At 43.9% G+C, this 25,362-nt stretch overlaps 1 protein-coding gene across 4 annotated transcripts in view; it reads left to right on the top strand.

Moving 5' to 3' along the window:
* Dscam (DS cell adhesion molecule) overlaps positions 1 to 25,362 on the top strand; it is a 559,889-nt gene that overhangs the window by 421,603 nt on the left and 112,924 nt on the right. For 3 of the 4 annotated variants that reach the window (XM_076943217.1, XM_076943216.1, XM_076943218.1), the window contains exons 12-15: positions 9,641 to 9,837; positions 11,769 to 11,865; positions 12,459 to 12,587; positions 18,003 to 18,170. In XM_076943217.1, the coding sequence (XP_076799332.1) occupies positions 9,641 to 9,837; positions 11,769 to 11,865; positions 12,459 to 12,587; positions 18,003 to 18,170 (591 nt within the window). The remainder of the gene's footprint in view (positions 1 to 9,640; positions 9,838 to 11,768; positions 11,866 to 12,458; positions 12,588 to 18,002; positions 18,171 to 25,362) is intronic. The other variant, XM_076943219.1, reaches the window with a different exon arrangement.

Raw genomic sequence — 25,362 nt, 5'->3', positions numbered from 1 at the left:
AGTGACATCCTGTTTAGCAGGCTACTGAGCTCTCTGCTCCTTCTGAGGCTGTGCTTTCCCATCTGAAGACACCTCCAGGCTGTCTTTTGTCTCCACAGACACTCAGCCAAGGATCCTCTCATAAAACCTGTAAAATCTGGCAAGCTCGCAGAGCTGTATGAGAACTTCGAGGTTCCTCAGCTTTAGAACGCTGCTGAATAAGAAATCTATAGCTGTGTATTCATTTTCAAATACATGCTGCAAAAAATTGCACTTAGTCTTGGTTTTGTATAAAATTTGAGAGGAAGACTTTGTGATAATTCAGGTGAAAAAATGTGGTAACAGCCTGCTGGCCTTGCAAGGGGACTCTGACAGCTATTTCCAGAAAGACTACCACTGTGGGTTGAGAGTAGAAACTATCTGAGGAAGACATCTGAGGTCAACTTCTGGCCTCTTCATGCAAGCTCATCTGCACACGTGTTCACACACAAACACACATCATGCACACACACACAAACTACACTATAGTTTTAAGCCTGCACGGCTTCTCTAAGGCCGTCATCTACATATGGCTTTTTGTTTTCCATTAGAGTCTGTGCTTGTTTGTCATAGCACAGTGTATAATAAAGGTAGGAAAAGCAACTGGGGACATCTCAGCAGAAGGAACTATGGCTAAAGATCACCCACTTTTCAGACTGGAGGGCTTCCCTGGTGTCTGAGTGGTAGGGGCTGGTGGGCATTGGCATTGTGTTCATTTGACAGATAAGGAGGAGCAGGATCAGAACATCACCTAGGCTTGTGAGATGGAGGGAACCTACATTCAGCTCCTGATCTGATCCACTGTCTGATCCACTATCTGGCCTCCATGGTGGAGGGAAGAACAGGCCTAGGCCGTGACTGTCCTGCTTCAGCAAGTACAGTAACAGCAGAGGATTTCTTCACATTTCTTGGGGACTAGGCGTGTAGAATGCACAATTCTAGAGAGTCCCCAGGTAATATTTAGTGCTAAGGGTTCAGAGTGACTCCAGAGAACTGAGTTCTTAAACAAAGAATAGCCTGAGGATCTGGAAGTTTGTACAGCCATCTTCAAAAGATGCGTAGTTTTATAAATCTGTAGATACACACAGACTGTGACTGAAAACCCCTCTCTAACTACCTGTGGGCAAATCATAAAAATTGATGCTTCACCCACAATAGCGCTCAGAGTTGGCAGTGGTCAAAATCTGAAGACTACAGTAGGGGATGTGTGGCTCAGTAGTCAAAGTGGTCACCAAGCAAGACTAGAGTTCAGGTCCCCAGCACCCATGTAAATGGCAGGTGAGTGTGTCATTGAGCTTGCTGGTATGGAAACAGGAGCTCCTCAAAGCAAGCTGGTTAGCTACACTAGCTAAGTTGGCAGTCTCCAGGTTCACTGAGAGATTCTGTCCGAACACACAAGATGTACACTGATTATAGAAAACAGCAGACATCACCCTCTGGCCTTCACGGGCATGTATACATATGTACACAAATGCATGTGTATATGTGAACATGCATACACATGTGCTTATCCCACACAGAAACAAACAAACACCACCACCTCTAAAAAAAAAAAAAAAAAAAAAAAAAAAAGCTACCTGAACCAAAAGTCGCAATAAACAAACTGTAGAATACTCACCTCATGCAAGATAATATACAACAATGGAAAGAAAACACTGGGCACTGTTTGTTAATACATGTTGTAGATATACACACACAACATAAAATGAAAAAGCAAGACCCAGAGGAATGCAGGAGTGTGGTGCTATTTTATAAACAATTCAGGACCGGGCAAGGCTGTGTGGATTACAGTTTTGCCTTGGTGCATAACTGACTCTAGGGCCTGGAAGAGTGGGCCTGACAGAGTCTCATTCTCTGAATCATAAAATGGAGGCACATTGACGCCTATTTCCTAGAGTTACTATAAAGACAAAAAGCATATGAAATTCTGAGTATCAGCGTCAGCCATCACCGTTGTGACACTCGCAGAGTCTGTTGATAAAGGCACTCAGTGAATAACGACACAAAGATGAATGAAGCCAAATACAAACATACCAGCACCCCGCACCAGTGAGTGGAAGCATTAGTTACTGGCTTAATGAAGAAAGCATTCTGGATAATGACACAGAGAGAGCCCCAAATGTGGTTTTAAAAAGGGAAGACGCTTTTGCAATTTAAAAAATGCTATGAAGTTTATCAACTCAAAGGCAGGAAGGACAGAAGATTTAGGGTTTGGCCCTTCGTGGACAAGCGTCTGCAGGTAAAGGAAGCCCCTGGGATACCTGAAAGAGCCTACATTCTGCTGTCAGGGAGCCCCTCACTGAGCTCCAGGATGTCCCAGGTCAGGTGCCCAGGCAATAAAGCAGTGTGGTATAGAACACCAGCCAGTTTTTAATGAGGATGACTAGCCATCCTCTGTTTCTCCATGATAAACAGCACGTTCATGCGAAACACCTTCTCAAAAGCCAGATCACACCTCGGGGCCCAATGATTCTCTGCGTCCATCCCCAAACTACCTGGAAACTGCTGGCTCTGTTTCCATGGAAACTGCTTGCTTTCTGAAAACTGTATCAGAATACTTGATGAGGACAGAAGTAACTGAGAAAAAAAATCCATTTCCAAGCTCAAGGAGGGTCAGCGGCAGCCTGACATCTGTCTTTCTCCTAGTCCTGAGATAGGTGGCTGCAACATCAGCTCCTCTGCAGCCAGTGATGGAAGGGCCACACCCAAGATGGAGGTCACAGACATTCTATGATCTCCTCTGGGAGGCATAGGGCCACTGACTGCTTCAGCCATATCCATGGTCATATGGTCTAGTGGCTCTGGAAGATGTGGGTGGCAGTGCCACGAGAGTGTGAATTCCAGGAGGACCATTGTTTAGGAGATTGATTAAAGCACTACCCATGACCTTCTTCTAATCAATATCCTAACCCCATTCATTTTACATAAAGCCATGGTCTGTGACAATTTTTCCACCTGTTTTTTTTTTTGTTTTGTTTTGTTTTTTTTTTGTTTTGTTTTTTTTTTTTTTACTGTCACTTCAGCAGGCAGTGCGAGTCTATTTACTAATCTCTTTTTTCCTCTAATTATTAATGAGTTTTTCTATTAGGCAAAAACAGAGTATTTATGTTCATAACCAGATGGGAAAGGAGAAAAAAATGTATCAGGAAAAAGTGTGGCTTGCTCCATCTCCTTGTGAATGGAAAAAAACTACCATTTTAATATATCTCGGTTAATATTCATGCTTGTCATGCAAAATAAATCAAATTTCTTCCAATAACAGACAAGAAGCAACTTCAGAGTGAATCTGATATGAAGCCTAAGCATTCTGTGTCGTTTCCCTGACAGGTTTAATCATGTCAGCCAGTCTGGCCCCACTGCCAGGAAGTGGGGACACTGTCCTTGTTAAAGCCAAGCATCAAATACAACACACTCTAGCTTGGAAACACAAACTTGATTAATGGTTATAATCAAAGTAACTTCATTATGTAAGTATAATAACCCAGCGAAGAAGATATTTCAGTGTGGCTAAGAACTTATTAATTCCCGGCAGGAGGAATCGTTCTCTTTATAGGGATTAGAGCTGCCCGGTAGGCAGCCTCGCTCACTAAAACCTTTATGAACAATAAGTATTTGGGCAGGAGGCATTTATGACCCTGCAGCAGCGATAATCACAACCTAGGATTCTGCAAGGCCTTTCTTCAGACACCCCACACCGGGTCCCTCCAACATAATCTCATTAGTTGTCACCAGAGCCTAGGGAGCTATGAGTCTCTTCTCACAGATGAGGAAACAGGAGCAGAGAGGGTGAGGCTGCAAACAAGAAGGGGTGGGTTGACCTTCGAGCAGCTGAGGTGAAGCAGGCAAAGGACCTGCATCCACTTTCCTCACATAGTTCTTTCTGGCAGGCTTGTGAAACTATAATGTTCTGTCCACTAGGAATCACCAGCCCCCAAGTGTCCATTGATAGGAAGTGTTGTCTAGATTGTTGCTGCAGTATTGTTTCTGCTTTTAAAAGAAGAAAATTCTGACACAAAGAGTAGGATAGAATCCGAGGATGCTGTGCTCAGCAGAGCAACCTGGACCCTGAGAACAACCACCGCAGAAACTCACTGGTCTAAAGTCCTACAGTAGCCACATTCACACCAAAGTCCGTACAGTAGCCACATTCACACCGATGGAAGTTCGGAGCACACAGCAGTTGTCGGCATTAGCTCCTGTGGAGAACTTGTGACTGACCAGGTACACAAGAATTCGTTGGAAAACATTCATGAGAAGAAGACAGGCAGAAATGTGAAAGAAAAAGAATGGGAAGACGGGGGGTGGGGGGGTGGCAAGAAGGGAGAGGGTCTGAGCTGGAGAAAACCTTGGCTATTGCAGGGTTGCTTGCATTGTCAAGTATGTTCTCAGGTTGCTGTGCCTGGCAGCAAGCACCTTTACCTGTTGAACCATCTCCCCAGACCCTCAGGAGCTAGCCTTTACAGTGTAGGGCCTGGCAAAAGTAGGTCACTAGGAGCAAACTTGTGAAGATTCCAGGCATGTTCTCCACTTTTATCTACTACCTTGAAAATAGCCCTCTGACACAAAGCTGCTGTCATTGCTTTTCCCCTCTATGACAGGCTATCTGCCCCTCCCCACTATGATGGGCCATCTGCCCTTCCCCTATAAAGGACCGTATTCCTGTAGTTTTTTTTTTTTTTTTTTTTTTTTTTTTTTCTGCCTGGTATTTTGATTACTGGTGGAACAAGTCACCAATGCACCCACTGAGAACATTTGATCCCATCAAATGTTTCTGGAGCCAATCAGGAAACGGAGGCTCATGGAGTCGGGCTGTCAAGCACATATGCACTACTCAGTTCACACTGTTACTACATGAGGTTGGAGCCAGGCTCCTGGTCACTTCTTTGTTTGATGTAACATGTACAAAAAGGATCCTGAGATAGCCAATCCCTGGATGCATCTTTCATCTTGTGGGAACCAGACCTTGACTACTTGGGACGCAAGGCTCCCTTTGTTGCCCTCTTGAAGCAGCAGGGTCCCTGGAGGCAACTTCATTCTTTGTGTCTTATAATTGAGACCCTTACTGATTCACACTTTCACTTAAGAAGAACTGAAATAGCATAGCGATGATTACATATTTGACAAATGTTGGCTTTCTGGTAGATTAATAGGGGAAAAAAATCATAAAATTAGAGCATGACCGTGAACCCAGCGATGGATCTGTAGTTTTTTTGACATCCTGTCTCTTTGAAGTTTTGTCATGTTGAGTCTGGGGATATAAAAAAAAGAAATAAGGTTGAATAAGTAGTTTCAAAAATGTGTTCGTGCTGGAGACAGCACTCAGCCATTAAGAGCTCTGGCTGCTCTTCCAAAGAACCCAGATTCATTTCCAAGTACCCACAAGGTAATTCAAGTAACCTATGACTCCAGTTCCGGGGGATTCGGTACCCTCTTCTGGTCTGTGTAAGCACCTGGCATGCACATGCTATAGAGGTACACATGTAGGCAAAGCATCCACGTGCATAAAATTTGAAATATTTTTAAATGTGTATATGACTCAGAACATCTCCAGGGACTCCCTATGACCTCTGCCTTGGTGTTCCCTCCTTGTTAGTCCAACACCCTCTCTGTCATCTTTCTTCCAAAAGAATGGAAGGACTGTGATGTCTCAGAAGATAAGACTTGAATTTTCAAACATGAGAGATCCCAGATGATCCGTGGTAACTGGTCACTCCTGTTTCTGAGGTGATCCGATGGTTCCGAGTGGGGCCCATTTGGGTCCCACCTTGTTTCACATTTGGATTAGAAACGTTGGTAGCCACTCCTCTCCTCTCTCTTCTTCTTTGCAAAGTTGAAGGGGTGAGTTGGGTTAGCCAAAACGTGAAGCTTTTCAGTCCTGAGGTTGGTCTAGTCTCTCAGCTGGAGAGTGGAATCATTTTAAAGTTATTGAATAGAGTGAGAAGTACTGACTCAGATACTATTTTCTTAAGTGTCTTAATAATTAACCGCTAGTGGGAGGGTGTGAAGAAAGGCCAGGTTCTAGCATTTACCCATTTCAGTGGTACAAACACCCTCACCATTGCCAGTGTCAAATTAAGATCACATCCCTGTCACTGCGCTGTAGTCAGGCAGAGAGATGCCTGATCACACTCCCTGGCCAGGGGCTGCAGCAACCCGGCATGGCTGGATCTTTAAGCTGCAAGAAAGTAGGTCAGAAGATGCTCCTAACACCAGTGCAGACTTGCTGAGAGCTGAAGGAGCCGTGGGGTAGCACTGTGGCTAATGAACATAGCTTACGAACCAGGTTCTCCTGATGTAAAACAGCACCTGCCTTAATGAGTAATTTTGGAGGAAAAGCACACAGCTCACAGCTTTGGCCAGAGCTGTCCTGGGTCTGGATTTGCTCTGAGGCTAGCAGTTTTCTCACAACCTCCCCTTGGTACCCATCTCTGTTAAATGACCCTGTCCATTTGTGATGCTTCAGGAATCACGGCAGAGAGCGTAGCTGCACTGACATGCTGTCATCTCTCAGTGCCCAGGAGTGTGACAAGTGAAAAGGTCGCCATGCCTTCAGACATCAGCACTGCGAAGAAGCCACGGTGATGGCTCATTAAAACAAATGGGTCCTTTTGACCATTCTAAGCAGGATAGGAAAACATAGGCTAGCCGAGTGTTTCTGACTAAATGCTGGCTTCATTGCCAGAAATAAAAGCCCGTCTTAATAATGGGACTCTCATCCAAAAATGAAACATGACTGAAAATGAGGAGCATCTCCATCAGAATAGTATCAGTGAGCCAAAATCCCATTCTTCATGGTTTGTTGAAACACTTCTCCCACATAGTATGCGTTAAAGCTTGTTACAGCCTTAGAAAGGAAAATGCAAAGATCTACAAGATGCCTTAGCATGTCAAGATGCTTGATGCCAAGCCCAGTGACCTGAATTTGATTCCTGGGATCCATATGGGTGAAGAAGAAAAACAACTCTTGCCTGCTTTCCTCTGACCTCCACACATGTGCCAAACACACACACACACACACACACACACACACACACACACACACACAGTGTGCATGCAAAGGAGCTCAGAACTCATATTGACCTCTACTTACATTGGAAACAAACCTTGGGCAATTCCTCACAGAAAACTTCCATTTTTTTAATGCCTTTCCCCACCCCGTTTATACAGATATTATATGGTGTGCAATTTTTCCCATGGTTTTGAGACACTTAAGACCATAAAGTACAGAAGATCTATGCAAGGGAGTCATGTTAGGCAATAAAAGAACAAAATTCCCATACTGCAATGAGAAGGACTCTTGAGTCCATTATGTTTAAAGAACCCAGAAGGCTAGAATGAGAACAGATATTATGGTCCCACTTATAAGAAGTATCCAGAAAAGACACCGAAGAGTGTAATTTGCTGCCAGTAAGTTGGCTCAGTGTCTTTGTGGATAAGGGTATTTGTGGCTAAGCATGGTGATCTCAGTTCAATCCCAATGACCACATGACAGAAAGAGAGAATTCACTCTCACAAGTTATTTCTGACCTACACACACACTATTACACACAAGCATACACACCCACACATACACACACAGGAGGTAGCACACAAAATAAATATATAAAAGCTAATAAAATTTTAAGGTAAAATGTAAGTCAATAATTCACTAGATTTTGGGATAGACAAAGAGAAGTTACTGGAGTTAGGCAGAGGGATTCTTTCTAGAATAATGCATATACTAGTTAAAAAATCAATCTGGTAGAGGATATTTGACTCCATAAAATTCTTTTTAGGTTGCATAGTATATATGTATTTATATGGTATATATGATATGTGCATATCTGTATGTATAATTAGTATTGTATATATACAATATGTGTGAGCATTGAGTAACTTAAACATACTTGTTGAGTAGAACCAACCTTCTCACAAATCCATGTCTCATCGAAAGCTCAGGCTATGGACCTGTGTAGGAACGTTCATTGCAGATGTAACATACTTCACCCAAGAACAGGCTGCACCTCAGCAGACCCTTGTCTTCACTAATGATATCTGAGGAGTCCCAAAGCTAAATGATGAAAATCCAAGAGCTCATGAATCTTGGAAAAACACAGATTCCAAGTTTGACCTTAGAAATAAGAGGCGGCAGGGGGGGGGGGGACTTTCTCTCTGGAATTGAAGAAATGAGGATAACATGCAGATAAATCATGGATTTGGTTTTGCTAGATTTCAAAGATTCCTGGTCCCTTTGGAAACATTGCATCCTTTCCCCATGTTTTAAAACATGCCTGTATGTATGATGTATGTATGTATGTATGAATGAATGAATGTATGCATGTATGTGTGTGTGTATGTATGTATGTATGACCTAGATATTTCAGAATCTGAATCTGATTTTTATGTTATCTTGAGTCATTGGGAGGCTGCCTCTCAGTCATACAGGTTGTACTTGTAGTGTGAGAGCTCATGACCCCCTTTATCTGACAGAATGATAGCAGATTAGGAGGAAGGTCACATCCTTCCAAGGTGTGCTCTTGTTTGCTTTTTGCTGAATTCCTCAAGCCTGCTACCAAAGGGAGGTCATCCCATGCTGACTGTCCAGCATGAGGTAACTGCAAATCTAGTCAGGCTGGAATAATAACAGGTTCTCAGAGGCGGAGATGTCCTTTTTCTGCCTGTAGCACAAGCCGGGGCTGTTTGTACACTTTGCCATTTGGAGGTCTTATTTGACTTTTTGTTTTTCATTTGGTCTAAGGTTTTGAGGCACCTGGGTAAGGATGTCTGACTCTGGGTAGGGATTATCTGCCTCTCAGATAATCACCAGGATCATGACAAACCCCCAGATAACTGAAGTGTCATGTATCCCTTATAGCTTCCCAGGATACATTTTGGTTTTGACCCATGTTCCCCTCTAGTTTTCTTGTAACTCTGGAGTGAATTTAGGAAGATAGGTTTTAAAATAGGCTGTCAGGATGCCAGATTGTTTGCATAGTTGAGAGTGGAGTCTTATGTCACCCACTGCTAAGGACAGAAACCTACAGATTAAGTTTTAGTAAAAGAACAGAAATGCAAAGTTTCATAAATAAAGGTTGCCTCCTTTTTTTCAGTAATTTGAGGATGAGCCTCCATTGTGAGTCATGGAAGGAGGTAGGCTTGAGGTCTCTGGGGAAGACATGATAGAGATCTCTGCAAAGTTGGTCAGAAGTGTGAGTCATGGAGAGTGTGAGAAGTAATTAATTGCCAGGATGGAGGCCAGGACTATCACCAGTCCCCGCCCCCACTGGGAGCTTCCCCTCCCCACCCCCACCTCCTGGCTGAAGAACCATCCTTTGCCTGTGTACTCTGGTGACATAGGCCACGCCCTCTGGCTCACTTCTGCTCCCAACAGGCTTGAAATGAAGCTGCAGTCCCTTGAATATGAACACGCAATGCACTTTCTGCCCTGGGCCCTGGTGGTCAAGCTTTGTTTCTCCACCAGTGAACATCCTTTCTGTTGTTCACCTTGGTTCTCTTCAACAGTTTCTTGAACAGATTTTATTTCCAAGAAATGTCTCTTTAAGTATTACTTAGCAGATTGTGATCGTGGAAGAGTCGTTGAGCGCGATTTTACTGAGCGAGGCCTTTCTTCTTTGTTTTTTAGTTCCTGCCATGATAACCTCTTACCCCAACACCACCCTGGCCACTCAGGGTCAAAGGAAGGAAATGAGCTGTACAGCACATGGGGAGAAGCCCATCATTGTCCGCTGGGAGAAAGAGGACAGGATCATTAACCCTGAAATGGCCCGTTACCTGGTGTCCACCAAGGAAGTGGGAGAGGAAGTGATTTCTACTCTGCAGGTAAGAATGGCAGCCATGGCAGAATGGGGCAGGGTGTCCTGGGACAGTTAATCAGGCCTCTCACATGGCTGTGCATATGGCGGTGATGGTTTGTGAATATCCTGCTGGAATTTCCTCATGACACTCTGTCCCTTTGTCCATCTACATAGACAAGGTCACTGAATGACCTTCAACAGTGGTTCTTTACAGCCACCGTCCACAGAGAAATAATTGAGCATGGAGAGAGAAATCTCTTGTGACAGTTGTCCTCAGAGGGAGTGACAGTTTGTGCATGTGTGCGTTCAACCTTCTACAAAAATGTAGCAAGAGCTATGAGACAAAAAGAATACCATAGTGAAAATATTTTTTTTTTTGAGAACTAGGGAGATATCTTAGTAGTTAAGAGCACAAACTGCCTTTCCAGAAGACCTGGATTTAGTTCCTAGCACCACCCATAATAGGTGGCTCACAGCCGTCTGTAATTCCAGCCCTAGGGGATCCGATGCCTTCTTCTGGTCTTCATGGGCTCATGCACACGTGTCCACATGACGTATATGTCACACATATACGTGTAACTGCAAATAATATAAGTTTGGTTTTTTTTTAAATTTGCTCATTTGGAGAAATCCAACATAGAGAATATACTGCCATTCATCTGGAATCACAAACGCCCAGAGGAAGCATGTCTATTCTTTCTCCAGCACTGTGGGTGACTGTCTAAGCAATGCTTTTCTAATGTGGAGGGCTGGTACAGACATTCGGGAAGCTTGAAGCTATGTGCTTAGAACATACAGTGGGCTCTGTCTCCAGCGTGCAATTCTGGAGCCCTATGGTATAGAATACCGGTGAGGTCCCAAGGATGCTGGCTGGACAGCCATGCCTTAGTTTCCATAGACAGCAGACGTAAGGATGATGTAATCATTTATATGGACACCATAGACTTTGCATATAATACATTCCCCACACACTTGAACCTGCTCTGCAGTGCTCAAAATAGTAAACACAGTGTGCAGAGCTACTACACTGACTGGTTAGGAAACTCTGACAAGAAATGGTGTGTTTAAAAAAATGTAGTGCTGGATCTGTGGGAACAGAGAGGTAGGTTCAGAGGGCTGGTGTAGTCATAGATGTCCCTTATGTGTAGTTCTTTAATATCATATCACTCAGAAAATGGGGGAAGTATATGGAGCATATGTGGGCCCACCCACAGCAGCTCATGTGAGCTATACATTCAGTCCAGTGAGATGGACATCTCCTGTTTGCATGCTTACAAATTGCATGGAAGTAGTTTGTCCTCAGAGGGTATAGATGTGTGTGCATTTGTGTGCCAGTGTGTATCAGCATGTGTTGGTCTGTGGGTGAGTCTGTCAGTGTGTTTGTGTGTAAGTGCACATGTATTAGTGTGTGAGCTTGTGTGTACACACATGGGAATGGGTTTGTATGTGTGCAATAGTTTGTGTCTAAGTGTGCATCTCTGAGTGATTCTGTGAGTATGTATATCTCTGTATGTGTCTCTGTGTGTATTCATCGATGTGAATGGGAACCAATGTGTAAGAGTGTCTCCATGTGTGTTATGTGTGACTAAGAATGTGTGTGTGTGTGTGTGTGTGTGTGTGTGTGTGTGTGAGTGTGCCTGTGTCCATGAATGTGTTGTTTGTGCCTCAGTATGTGTTTGTGTGTATTAGTGTGTATGAGTGGGGATGTGTTTGTGTCTCTTTGTGTATATCTGTGTGTCTATGTATGTGAGTGTATATCTGTGTGTATGCATATAGGAGTGGGAATATTTATGTGTGTGTCTGTGGTGTGTATATAGCCATTTTTGTAAGTAGTAATGACTGGGGTGCTGGAGATGGAAGGAAGGGGGAAAAGGCTATTTCTCACCAGAAGCCATGCCTGTTGATCTCCAGCTCAAGCTAGTAACTAAAGTGAGTACTTTTCTGCTTCGGTTGCAGATTTTGCCAACAGTGAGAGAAGATTCCGGCTTCTTCTCCTGCCATGCTATCAATTCATATGGGGAGGACCGTGGAATAATTCAACTCACAGTGCAAGGTGAGGCAGACATGACAGAAGGAAGTGTGTAGACATTTCAGGACAAGGTGTGCTGACAGCAGGCAGCATTGCAGCCCCAGTCAGCTGGGAATGGTTGGATCTCTCAGGAAATCTTGGCTGTGCAGGAAATTGCCATAAATCTGGACTTTATCAGAGGCTGTGATCACATCAGAGTGAAGCCCTGAAACAGGGGAGCATAGCCCTTGTGGGGACCAGGGCAGGTGAGAGGCCAGACCTCAGGCTGAATGCAGACAAGCTTAGCCAGTGCTTTCCACTCCTTCTTGGGAGCTTGTGTACTAGAAGAAATGGAAGTCCAGAATCTGGAGAGTCTGGTTGTGAGTCAAGGTAGTGGTACTTATATCCTGCAGATCTGGTCTGGTGCCACACAGGCTACAAACAGAATCTCTTGGAGAAGTGGGGCAATGCCTTCTATCTAATCAGAAAAATAAAATTACCAACAAATGCTTCCAACCAGGCAGCACCTGCCGATGCCTAATGCCCACAGAAGCATGCAAGCTGTGGCCAGGTCTTCCACTAGAGTTTATGCCTAGGCTTTATTTGAACTAACCTTGTTCTTTCTGTTGATGGCACAGAACCCCCAGATCCTCCCGAGATTGAGATCAAAGATGTCAAAGCTCGCACAATCACGCTCAGGTGGACCATGGGGTTCGATGGCAACAGCCCCATTACAGGCTATGACATTGAATGCAAAAATAAATCAGGTGAGCCTTTCACTCCCCCTCTGCTCTACCTCCTCTTCCTCACCCCCCTTCCTGTCTTGCTTTGTTTCTTCATTATGTGTCCACAGCTCCTCCTCCACACACTCACGCTCAGAACATGATTTCCATCTGGTCCATCCCTTGCATGAATGTGTCTGGGGTTCTTTCTGTGTCCAGTTTCCCCTTCTTAGTGACCTGGCTAGACCTCACTGGTATTCCTAGGAATTGCAACCACCTCAGGGATGCCCATGGGTACCAACAGAGATAGGCTTCTGCTATACTCTTTCTCAGCCAACAGCTTTCTTTACCACCTACTCCTTCAGAGAGTCCAAGCCTGGGTCTGTGTCTTCCATCCTGAGCCCCAGGCTCCAGCAATGCCAGTGTCTGCCAGATATGGTATACAGTAAGTGTATGCAGAATGAGGAAGGCTAATCTCCCTGCATGTTACAGTGGCTCTACAACAAGCCCCTGGAAATGCACAAGGGCCAGGCCACAGAGTACTCAGTCAGTCCACAGCATACATGTAAAGTTGACCCAGATACCAACACATGACAGGCATCCTCTTTCATCCTTTTTCAGGGCCATAACAGCCCCCTCAATATCCTACAGTCTCGTTGGACTGAGAGGAGAATACCACTGTAGCCTCTAGTCAGAACCTTACTGTCTTATAGAAGATATGAAGCAGGGAACCATCTGCATGGGAAGGGTTAATACAATTCTCAGAGGCTCAACAGTGCTTTTTTTCAAAGCCCGTGCATCCCTTCAGATTGCCCTGTCTGGACTGATTTGGTCTCTTTTGAGCTGAGCTGTAGCAACAAATCAAACTCAAGACAGCTAGGAAAAAGCAGTTGTCGAGGGAGCGATGTCTCACGAGCAGTATACCATGATAGAATCAGGATTAACCAGAATGAAGAATTAGGAAAAGCAGACTTTGGAGACTCATAGCAGGTGTCAAGTGTGAATCAATGGTTAGGGATCAGGTCCAGGATAGCCAGTTTGGGCACACATAACAACAAGGATGTGGCCCAGTTTGGTGCTCTTACAGTTGCAGATTGGTGTGTCACATGCATGAAACAGTGAAGCAAGATAGCAACTTGCCTGGAGACAGGTGGTAGTGATGAGAGCCAACGGAGATGCAGGCAGGCATGGAGTCAGTCAGCAGGATCCAGGTAGAAGGGGGAGCCCAGCCTTCCTATGGGCTGATCACCTGCTGCCTGTGTTCCTGAGACTGGAACATACTGTAACCCCCTTGCCCCTCACAACACACACACACACACACACACACACACACACACACACACACACACACACACACTGAGGAACAGACCAGGTTTCTGCTACATTAAGGGAGGATCCCCCCTGCCAACTGTTGGTACCCACCCAAACCAACAGCTGGAAGCATTGGGATCTGACTCATACTGGCCCTCTGCTGGACTGAGGTTCACCTTGCTACTCCTGTCTCCCTTCTGCTAACCTCATCTGTTAAAGAAAAGATCACAGGGAAACCAAAATTGCCTCTGGCAGGAAGACTCAGCTCCCCTGGGCCATGGGTCCCTATTCCTCCTTAATGCTCCCTTATGATGGCTGTCCCTGTAACATAGTATCAAGTGTGCATCTCTGTGTGTATTAACTGCCATATCCATTCATGCATGTCACTTCACTAGCCCGGAAGCTGGTTGGGCTCCCTCTGCCTACTAGGTCTATTTCCATACTGCCCATTGTTCTGATACCTGATGGGTAGTGGATCTTAAGTTGATATTTAGTGAGTATTTAAGACAAAAGTACACTTAAAATGCTTCACTCATTGTCTGACACATGGCCCACCGCTGACAAGGGCAGCCTTTTGTGTTGCTTAGATGTGCACGAAAATGGTTACAAGATGCAGGTCCCCAAGGGCTCATCTTGATGGGAATGTCACCATCTAAGAAACATCAGTTCACACCCCCCCTCCTCAGGTGTCTTGGAAGTTTCTCGGAGTCAGGCTCCGGTTTTCTTCTTTATACGGGTCCCCAGCACTTGGTACATTGTCTAGTGTACACAGGACACGCTTTGTATGCATTCTAGTGTCCGTAGAGTGTGGAAGAAACATTCCTTGTGTTTAATACACATATTTGAGCCTTAGAGTAGAAAGCCCTGAAGGGAGAGATGGAGGAGCTGTTCTCTTTGTAGGTAGAAGCTGCACTCAGTTCTGTAATCCATGTGTTTGTCAGCATCTTCATGAGTTATCTCCTTCCTCAGTAACTTCTAAGTGTGTAAATCTCATTGCTGTAATATAAACTAAGTTCATAGAAAACCCATCCTTCAGGTTATGCCTCTTCCAAGAAGCCTTCCCTGACTGGACATCACCCTTCTCTATCCATAATCCTGCAATTCTTGCTGGACTAGTTAGTATCTCTTCTCCACTGAGCATGTGTCCCCTTAGAGTACCCTTATGACATATCTCTGGCCAGTCCTTCAGTGTCTCTGTGTACTCCAGGATTCCTGGTATACATGCTAGGCTCGTAATAAATGTTCACAGAACCGTGGCTTCATCTTTTGGAACAGTGCCATCATCTTGCAAAGGAACTTTCATCTACATTCCATAAATTTTCTACAAAAGCTACGTCCCACCAGTGTAGGAAAAGCCCTTCACGTTCTTAACAATGAGCCTTCTTGCCAGCACATCAGTCAAGGCTGGATCAGTCCAATCCAGGAAACATGAAATCGGCTGGATCAATCCAGTCCAGGAAACATGAACTCAGCAGATCTGCGGTTCGCCCACACAGGGCTTCCTCAACCCACACATCACCTCTTTTAGACAAATGACCCTCCTTCCATGGCTTGAAGACAAATGAGTGTCCTTGATTTTCTGTTTACCAAAATAATAATGATATTAAGGAGTCTGTACACATGTCTCTGCCTCTGAGGCCACCCTGACTAGAAACACTCAGAACAAAACCACGATATCAACTGGTAGGAAGTAAGCATAGGAGGGTAGGTGTCTTCTCACTCTATGTATCTTCTCTCTTGCCAGGAGCTCCCTGGTGCTCTGATTTCCCCTTTCTTTTGGTTCTTAGGGAAACTACATCTCTACATGGACACTTTGGTCTCTGTAACAATCCCCAACAGCTGCTCATGTGGACCCTCCCCACTCACTGGACTATGCTTATTACATCTGATCCCTTTTCTCCTTCTTGGGTGCTGAAGCCTTCCCTGCCCCCCCCCTCCCCTTTTTAATCCTAGGTCTGTTCCCCTGGCCCCTTTCCTCTCCTTCCACCTCCCAGATTATGGGGAACTTCAGAACCTTGGTCAGCACCTAGCAACCTGCCAGGGTTGGCATCAGCTCTGTGTTGGTCCTTAGATAATAGGGTTTGCTACTCCCAGGTAGATAGTTGCTGTCTCCAGGCCTCCCCCTTCTGCAGCTTCAACAGGACTATCATGCCAGGGAGATGTTTTTCAGTTTTCTGGTGACAGTGTCTTCATACTAGTCTTCCTCTCATCTGTCTCTATTTTAAAGCCTTTTACAAATCTTCCATCTCTAGGAGTTTCAGACACCCATATTCATTCTGGCCTTTGGCCTTTAGCCATATCTCTGTAAGCTATATCCACTGTTTTACTATTGTCCCTAGACCTTCACTGAAAAGCAAATCCTTGGTTTGTCAGGGTGTCCTGAGGGTTCAACCAAATGAGAAAGTTGTTCCAAGCTATCGGAATGGCCCAGATAGTGAAGCTTTTTACCACAAAGGCCCATGAGCACAGTAATCCTGAGACTAACATCAACAAGACTGAAAGCACAGAAACCATGAGACCCTGGGGTTCCAGTGTTCCCACAGACTCAGGAATCACTGGAACAAGAGTCTATTTGTGTTAGGTACCCAGAAGAGTCTCTTCCACTGCCCATATACGTGGCTGCAGAGCAAATGGTTGTCTCCATTGGTTTTTACACTTCTAGAAACTTTCATCTTATCTTAATAAAACCTTCAGCCAGCACAAAATCTGTGTCCTCCCATGCTTCTTTGTGTCTTGCAATACTGCTTGTTCCTCCCTGTATCAGAGCATCTTCAGGAGACCTGGCTTTCCTTCTGACAGGCTCCTCATTGGACATGGTCTCATTGAAATAAAATTTCCCCTCATTCTTCCTCTATCAAATCTCACAATTCAGTGTTTAGCCACATTCTCTTCCTACCTCAGTAGGTCACAGTATCCTACCTCAGTCTTCCCGACTCAAAAGATGCCTGCCTGTGCTTTGCACTTTGATAGTGATGATCCACTTACACTATGTGTGAGTCCCCAAGAAGCAAGAACCTTACAAGCAGTCTGAAGTCATGAGTTTCTGTTTCTTCAAGTCTTGGTTTGCCTTGCTCATCACTAGTGTGGCAAAGGTGTTGGCATCCCTAGGATGCTGGTGTCCCTGGGCTTTCCCTTATACACTCACCTATTTAGTGTTTACTGTGCTCTTCCACTGGCTGAAAACTGGTAATGCACACTGAATGGCAAATGTGACTTCTTCCCTTGTGGGGTAGAGAATGTCCATAAAACCCCTCAAGTATGTTGGGCATCACAAGAGAAGACCTGGGAGTAGGGGTGGGTACAAATCCTCTCCACTCGTGCCTTTTCTCCTACAACTAACACTTGCTAATGACCACCCAACCCCAGTCAACTGTTCGACCCTTCTGAAACTTGGATGACCTCATCATCTTTGACCAAAGCCCTAAAAATCCTTCTGCTCAAACTGCCACATATTCCATGATACCTCTTCACAATAGGCAGGAGCTGGCATTCAACGTACATGAAGAAAGAATTTCTGACACAAAAGATTCGGGAGAAAATGAGTTTTAAGAATGAAAATGGACCAAGGCGTCCGTTCTGTTAGATCTGCACTAAGGTTGAACGGGCTTGTGCGAAATGATCTTAGTTCTATCACACTTGATTCTGGAAGAAAAGGTCAGATATGGCTAAGAGTTTTTGCTGTGTTTTTGTGTCTTTTAGACCTAGGGACCTGCAGGGGAGCAATGTCTGAAGTATATGTAGCTTGTCACCAGTGCACTGTAGAATAAGCTCTTGTGTGTGTCAGGCTTCTGCAGAACCAGCTTCCTTACATCTGTGTGTCTCCCATCCTGCTTATCCCCAGACATATGTTCTGTGTTTGTTCAAGTTTCCTCCCTGTACCAAGCTCACCTCAGTCCTTTACCCACCGGCATTGGAAATAAGTGTGTGACCCCATGTCCCCTCTGATGTCCAGCTCGAACAAGAAGCTGGAAACATTGTATTGAGATTTCATTTCACTTTGGGGGTATTTTTTTTTCTTTCTTCCTTTCTTTTCTTTTCTTTGTTTTTGTTTTTATTTATTTTTATTTTATTCCTATTGTGAACTTTCAACGACAGAGGAAAAAAACTCACATCTTTATCTCTTCTTTTTTGAAAAACAAAACCCAAAAGACTCCTGGGATTCTGCTCAAAGAACCAAAGATGTTTCCCCTCAGCTGAACTCGGCCACCATCATTGATATCCACCCTTCCTCCACCTACAGCATCCGCATGTACGCCAAGAACCGGATTGGCAAGAGTGAGCCCAGCAACGAGATCACCATCACGGCGGATGAGGCAGGTAGGTCACACCGGTTAGAGCCTGCCACCAGGAATTCACTCTTGTGACTCAGACTCTTAGAATTGGGCCTTTCCCCACTCCTGGTGAAGTTCTTTGATGTGGGCTTCCCATGGCATTGTAAACACAAAAATTCTCATAGCACCCTGGGCAGGTTTTGAGGTCATTGCTTGGTACTCAGATGACCAAGGTTCTTAATACAGAAATGTGAATGGAAAACATTAGGCTAACAATGCTCAAAAGGTTGTGAAATTGTGCTATCCCTTGTTTCTGATGCACTGGACCCAAGCTGATGGGGAGACACTAAGTATCTTCCCAGGACCCACGAGTTTAAGTGTGTGAGAGAAGAATGCTGAAGTCAGAAACCCCAAGAGTGTGTCTGTGGGCAAGCGGAGTGGCTCAGGTTATTTAATGATTGATAACATCACTAATTGTCCTTCCACCATGATGAATTATTCCTTATTAAATGTCGAAAACTTTGAAGATACATATAAACATTTTGAAACAGATAAAGCTACTTGTACTATCCTGTCACCTAGAACTGACATGGGGTCATGTTGACAGAATCTTTTGGATCATTTTTGTGATCTGTTTCACCACTCATACATATATTCATTCATTCATGTTCACCAGTGTGCATATCCACATGTGTGTACATAGAGACATACATGTATACTTCATGACTGGATGGAATCAACTGGCTAGTAAGGACTGAAAACCTAGGTGGTAGCCATTGGATGCTGACTGTGAGCCTGTCCCATGGAAGAACAAAGGAAAGCAATATTTTGGGGCTTCTGTTAGGGGAAAGCAAGGAGCCAATGTCTGGCTTGTGTCTTGGAAAAAGAGAGTTGACAAACACTCAAACCTTCCTTTGGTTTTCTACCATCAATTGGAAATGTTCGTAAGTTTGATCCAAGGTCATAACATCATCTTCTAGTGACTTACTTACCTAGAAGTTGGTATCAACTTCCAGCCAGGTCACTATTGACTTCTCTCTATTCTGTGTACACATAGACATTGTGCTTGTATCTCTGAAATACTTTTCTATGATTCATAGTGGCATTTCTTACCACATATTTAACACAGCCCACATGGTTGGACATGTCTGTTCTGCCACCATGTGCACCCTGGCGTCTTTCATCTGTCACTTTTTAAAGATTACCTTCCCCTGGTTAGATTCTAAGAGGTGTGATTTTTGAACCAGTCCAGCCATGTCATTGTAAGTCTTTGTTATATGGTCAGTTTTACTGTTGAGGAGATAAGTGTAAATGTGTGGGCAGTATGGTGTCCATTTCTCCAATCCAAGTACTAACTAGGTCTGACCCTGCTTAGCTTCCAAGATCACACAAAATTGGGTGTGTTCAAGGTAGTATGGCTGTAAGCCAGAGCATGTTTCTCAGTACAGGAAGATATCCAGTCTTGAACATTGTTTCTAAGGGTGGGTGACAGTGCGCTGTATGTTTAATTCCTGGACTATCTCTTTGTGTCTTGTCATCTATAAAATCAACACGATACATCTGGTGCCTTTTCCTCCTTATTCAGACATACCTGACCACTGGAAAACCAAATTCCAAGTTCTGGAAGTACTTTGATTTTCTCAGAAAAAAAAAAAAGGTAGAAGCTGAGTGTGGACATGTATTTCAGTAAAAATGGAATCTTATTAAAATGTTAGCCTATCCTGTCCCTAACTTTCTGGAATTACAGTATACTGGCTGTTCGGAGAATAAAAGTTTTCTATCTCATTTAAAATGTAGCTTTCGACTACATTTTAGCTCAGCTTCTTCCTGCCTCTCGCATCCCTGTCACTCACTCCTGCACCATCGCTTGCAGCTGCTCCTTCTGATGGCCATTAGGAACACTGACTGTTGCAGGCTGTGTCCTTTTCTCCTCACCTCTGCAGCAGCCTTCGGTTGCCATGGCAGCATCTCTGCCTGCAGCCAAGAGGCCAGGTGAACAGCTCTGGGTGCTGGTCTGCAGGGCAGCTGCTAGATATCTGTGCAGACAGAAATGAAGTCTCTCCCCTTTCACTGGCTGACTAGGCTCTTGGCTGTTACCTGGGTGCTGGCGTGGGCAGCTCCACTTGGGATCTGGTTTAGCATTCAGATAAAGCAAGAAAGAGAATAGACTAGTAGACAGGCTTTGTCTTGGGGCAGAAGTTGCATGACTAGAATCAGAAAGTCATTTTCCATTTGTGACTCATGGATTGGGAATGCCACCCATTCAGCTGACCTACGATCCCTCCTTAGAACTGACTGCAGTATCTGCAGATGCCACAGCCTCACAGCCACCTCCTACAGAGATGCCCAAAGGCAGGTGTACTTCCTCCTACCCTGCTAAACCTTCCCAACTTTGGCTCTCCTTCTCTGTGCTTTTCCTAGAAGAACTAGGTCAGAGACATTTCCACCCTGAGAAATTACTTATTTTGTCCCTATGTGGACTCAGTGTTCAAGTCTTGCTATGTCAGGTCAAAGATCTTGATGATAATAGCAGATAAGGCTTATTGTCACTTCTCCATGGACCACAGTGTCCTGAGATATACTGTGACTCCTTCAACACCAGAAAGTATTTATATTTATGTCTCACCCATGTATGTTCCTAGTATGAAAGGAGAGTTCTCACTGTGGTGTGTGTGTGTGTGTGTGTGTGTGTGTGTGTGTGTGTGTATTTGTATGTGTGTCTGTTTGTGTTCTGTGTGTGCCTGTGTGTGCCTGTGTGTATGTATGTATGTGTATGTATGTGTCTGTGTGTATGTGTATGCATGTGTGTGTCTGTGTGTATCTCTCTGTATGTGTCTGTGTATGTGTGTGTGTCTGTGTATCTCTCTGTGTGTGTCTGTGTATGTGTGTGTGTCTGTGTGTATGTCTATGTGTGTGTGTCTATGTGTGTTCGTGTGTGTCTGTGTTTCCGTGTGTGTATATGTGTATGTATATATCTGTGTATGTTTATGTGTCAGTGCCTGTGTATGTCTATGTGTGTGTCTGTGTATATGTCTATGTGTATTTCTGTGTGTGTTTATGCATGTATGTCTGTGTCTCTGTGTGTGTATCTATGTGTACGTGTGTGTCTGTGTGTATGTATGTACTGAGTATATACTTCAACATGATACAATAGTATGGTTTGTGTGTGTGTGTGTAATGAGAAAATATATATGGTGTTAAATACACACTGAAGATTCTGAAGGATGTCAGGGTCTGAATACTGATATGCCCCCAAATTCACCAAATCCCCATATCCTTTTAGTAAGAGGTGGGGTCTTGAGAAGCTGAGTAGGCCATGAGGATGGTGTCATTATGAGTAGAAGGAATCCCTTATGGCAGGCCCAAGAGAGTTCACTGGCCCCTTCCACCATCCAAAGATGCAGAGGAAATGCATATATACACTTTTGCCAAAATTCAATCTTCTGGTACCTTCATATTGATATCTCAGATTCCAAAAACCAATTTCTATACAGATTCAAGTCCTGGTCCTCAGGAGACACTTGACTCTGTGTTTTCTTAAAAGGGTAGATTGAAAAGACTGAAATGAGAGGTTTAGACAGAAAAGGTAAAAGTGGCCAAGGGCAAAGCAAGAAGGCTGGAAGAACAAGAGGCATGATGGAGTAAGACCCTTCCACCACAGCTCTGACCTCCTCCACAGGAGCCTTCTTCCCTACTCCCTCCTGTGTCCTGGGTCATAATCTGCAGAGAACTTTATGCCTCTGAGAGAGGTGTCACTATTTCAAATCTGGACATTTATCAACACCACCACCACCACCACCACCACCACCACCACCACCACCACCATCACCATCACCATCACCATCACCATCTATTCTAGCAACTACTGTTGGTCCTCTGCACCTGGCAGCTCTCAACTGGATCCAGTGCAAGGATCCCCTCTGATGGACCTGCTGTTGACAAACAGTCCTTCCCTTCCTTGGTTGTAGCATGGTCAAACTTAACCAAGGAGGCCAAATTCTACCCATTAACCCAGTGAAAAGAATAATACGATCTAAGCATATTGTGTTTATGTAAGGGATTACTAAATATTTTCTTTAAAAAAAATTAAGAAGTAGAAAATGTAACAAAGATCGCATAGGGCCAAATTATCATCCTTTGTGGAAAAGTTTGAGGACCTTGAACTTACATATTTGCACCACGGGAAATTGATTTAAGATCCCTGCAGCATCTCTCACAAAGCTGCCTGAAGAAAGAATTGCTACCATTAGCACAGCGTTCCTTTCTAATGTTGGAAATATCATTGCTCTGAGCCTCAATTCCCGGGTATTTTTATGTGAAAGCGTCCACGTGAATAATCACACCACTTAAGTGCACTTGACCTCAGAAAGCAAATATGTAGCAGAGATTGCACCATTTAGCACACTCTTCTTGACTCCCCCCGAATGCCCCCAAAATAAGTCAGAGTAAGTAGAGATACTATCAGAGTTGACAAGATCAGCTTTTAATGGAGCAGAAGTGCCTCCGACTTCTCAGGGCTCCCTGATACCGATCAGACATGTCACAATGTGGTCGACCCTTACCAGAGAGCCACTTCCCATCAGCAGCTGCACCCTGAGGTTGTATGACCCCGAGTGTCTGTGACCAAGTATAGGGTGGCTGGTCTCTTCATCATCTTCATTACAAATCCTGGTGGCAATGTGGAAGTCCAATTACGCTGGAGCGCCTTGACTGTCACCATGTCTTCACAGACTAGCATGAGATAGACGGTTTGGGTTTCAGGGAGGTCATCACAGAGCATTGGCTTTCCAGAAGATATGCTCTGAGTTAAGGACTCGTATCGGCCAGCCGTGCTCTGTATGTGACAGCGCCTTTAGCCACTTCACTTCCTTTTTTTTTTTTTTTTTTTTTTTTTTTTTTGGTTAGTTACCATCCATTTTACTTTTCACTGGGGGAGAACCTTAGAAATAAATCCAGGAGAAATCATCCGTATTCTTGCTGTTCTATATACATAGGAGCATCATCCTGATGCTAACTTAAGATGCTCCAGAAAGGTTCTAGAATATTCTAGAGTGGTCTTCCTGCTTCTCCCTTGTAACTTTCTATTCTCTGCCTAAATACCATCTCTATAAATCCTGCCTCACCCTATTAGGATTCCACTCACTCTAGCATCCTTCACCCCTAAATACTCTCTATAAAGTAGCCTGATCACCACCAGATTTTTCTGGTTCCTGCTTTTGGTTTATTTCCAGTCCTCTCTCACGTGTACAGCAACAGTTGTCTGGGGTTTGTTTGTTTGTTTAGTTATATTTTTCTTCATCTTAGGCCTTAGAACAATGTTTGGCACATGATAGTACTGAATAAATAGTTTAGATGGAATGAGTCCTTAATCCATCAGTAGCTTTACATGAATTCAGTTTCTATTTCGTGTCAAAAAATATGATCTTCATGTTTTCATTGATTAGAGTCTTGGCAACTTTCTCCACAAAAACAACTTGTTCTCACATATCCAGCACCTGCAGACAGACAAAGATCTACATGTGATCATACAGTGGTTCCTGAGTCTTTTATTTGATCCTAACCCATTGTATAAAAGCCGTCCACTTTGAACTGCTAGCAGTTTCCCCTCTGTCACATATACAAGCATAACTATGTATCATTATAAAAATAAAGGGAACACAAATGAGGAAAAACCGCATGGTATTTGTCCTTCTGGGACTGGCTTAATACACCTAGAAGGTTATCTTTGTTTCTGTTTTCCTGCAAACAAAATAACTTTGTTTCTCTTTACGGCTAGAAAATATCCAACTGTCTCTAGGAAGTTAGGATATAGATACATTTTCTTTCTTTGCTCGGTGGTTGATAAGACTGGCATCTACCACTTAGCTACTGAGGACACTGCTGAACAGACACCAGTCCTCTTCTCCGCAATGATCCGACTCTAGTAGGTGCTCATCAACTCCCAACCAGGAAGGCAGAGACAGACATTTGTGAGGGAGATTCATCAGAAAGGTTCTTCCCAGTTCAGTCAACAAACTCAGGACTATGTTTGTAGCTAGGATATGGATACATTTCTCAGGGAGAGAGAATGTTCTGGTCTTTAAAAGACAATGGGCTGTCAGGAGCAGAAAGCTCATTGGACAGGGAACAGCCAGCTCAGAGGAACCCATGCAGGCCGGCCAGTGGGTAGAGATTGATTGGGAGAAGATGGAAATGTCACAGTTCTGTGCATTTGGCAGTCAGGAAGATCTCTCCTTGATGTATCTAGCCAAACAGGATGAGTGAAAGTTGTCTGGCTGTGGAGCTAGCAAAAACATTAGAAATTATAATTGGTCTCTAATCCTTGCTGTTTTATAGATTAGCCATTTAAAAAAAAAAAAAACTTCTGTAGATGTGCAAAGAATCATCAATTCTTGGGAATGATCAGTCTTTACCTCCTCTCTCCACCTACTGTAGGGAAACTGCTGTGTATTCTAGCATAAAAAAACATAAACAAACAAAAAAACTTCTCAGAGATGGAGAAATGACTCAGCAATTAAGAGTGCTTGCTGCTTTTGTAAAAGACCCAAGTTCAGTTCCCAACAGCTATGTTGTGTGGATCACAACTGCCTGTAACTTTGCTCCAAAGGATCTAACATCCACTTCTAGACACCTGCACTCATGTGTATTTACCCATATGCTTACCCATACACATGAGCACACACACACACACACACACACACACACACACACAGACATTTAAAAATAAAACTAAATCTTTAAAAAATTTAAAACATTCCATTTTATGTTATAGTTTCAACTTTGGGGGTGTGTAAACCAATTCTTAAGTATCAAATACCAGCACGATTTTTAAATTTAGTGCAATAAGCAGGATAACTTGTGAGTTGCTGGGTCCATTTCAGTGTGAGGAATCCCCTCTGCCTTGACCTCATTTCACAGAAGTTGCTCATGGTGACATAAGAGCCTTTGGAAGCTCAGTAAGGTTTACATTAAGTGAATCCTTTTTATAACTAAAATGACTTTCTCATAGTGTTGCAGAAACAATTAGTTCCCTTTGTAACCTTCATTCCTCCCTCAAAACAGAAGAGAGTAAGTGAAGACCCTGTTAGAGTTGCCAAGGTCAGGTCAGCTCAAAATAGTTTTTCAAGAATAATTTTTGATGGAGTCTAGAGAGATGATGGCTCAACAGGTAAGAGCATATACTGCTCTCACAGAGGTCCAAAGTTTAACTCACAGCACTGATGTCAGATGACTCAAAA

Source organism: Arvicanthis niloticus, chromosome 12 (assembly GCF_011762505.2).
Source record: "Arvicanthis niloticus isolate mArvNil1 chromosome 12, mArvNil1.pat.X, whole genome shotgun sequence".
Lineage (NCBI taxonomy): Eukaryota > Metazoa > Chordata > Mammalia > Rodentia > Muridae > Arvicanthis > Arvicanthis niloticus.
The sequence above is the reverse complement of the archived record's forward strand: the minus strand, read 5'-3'. Positions and strand labels throughout refer to the sequence as shown.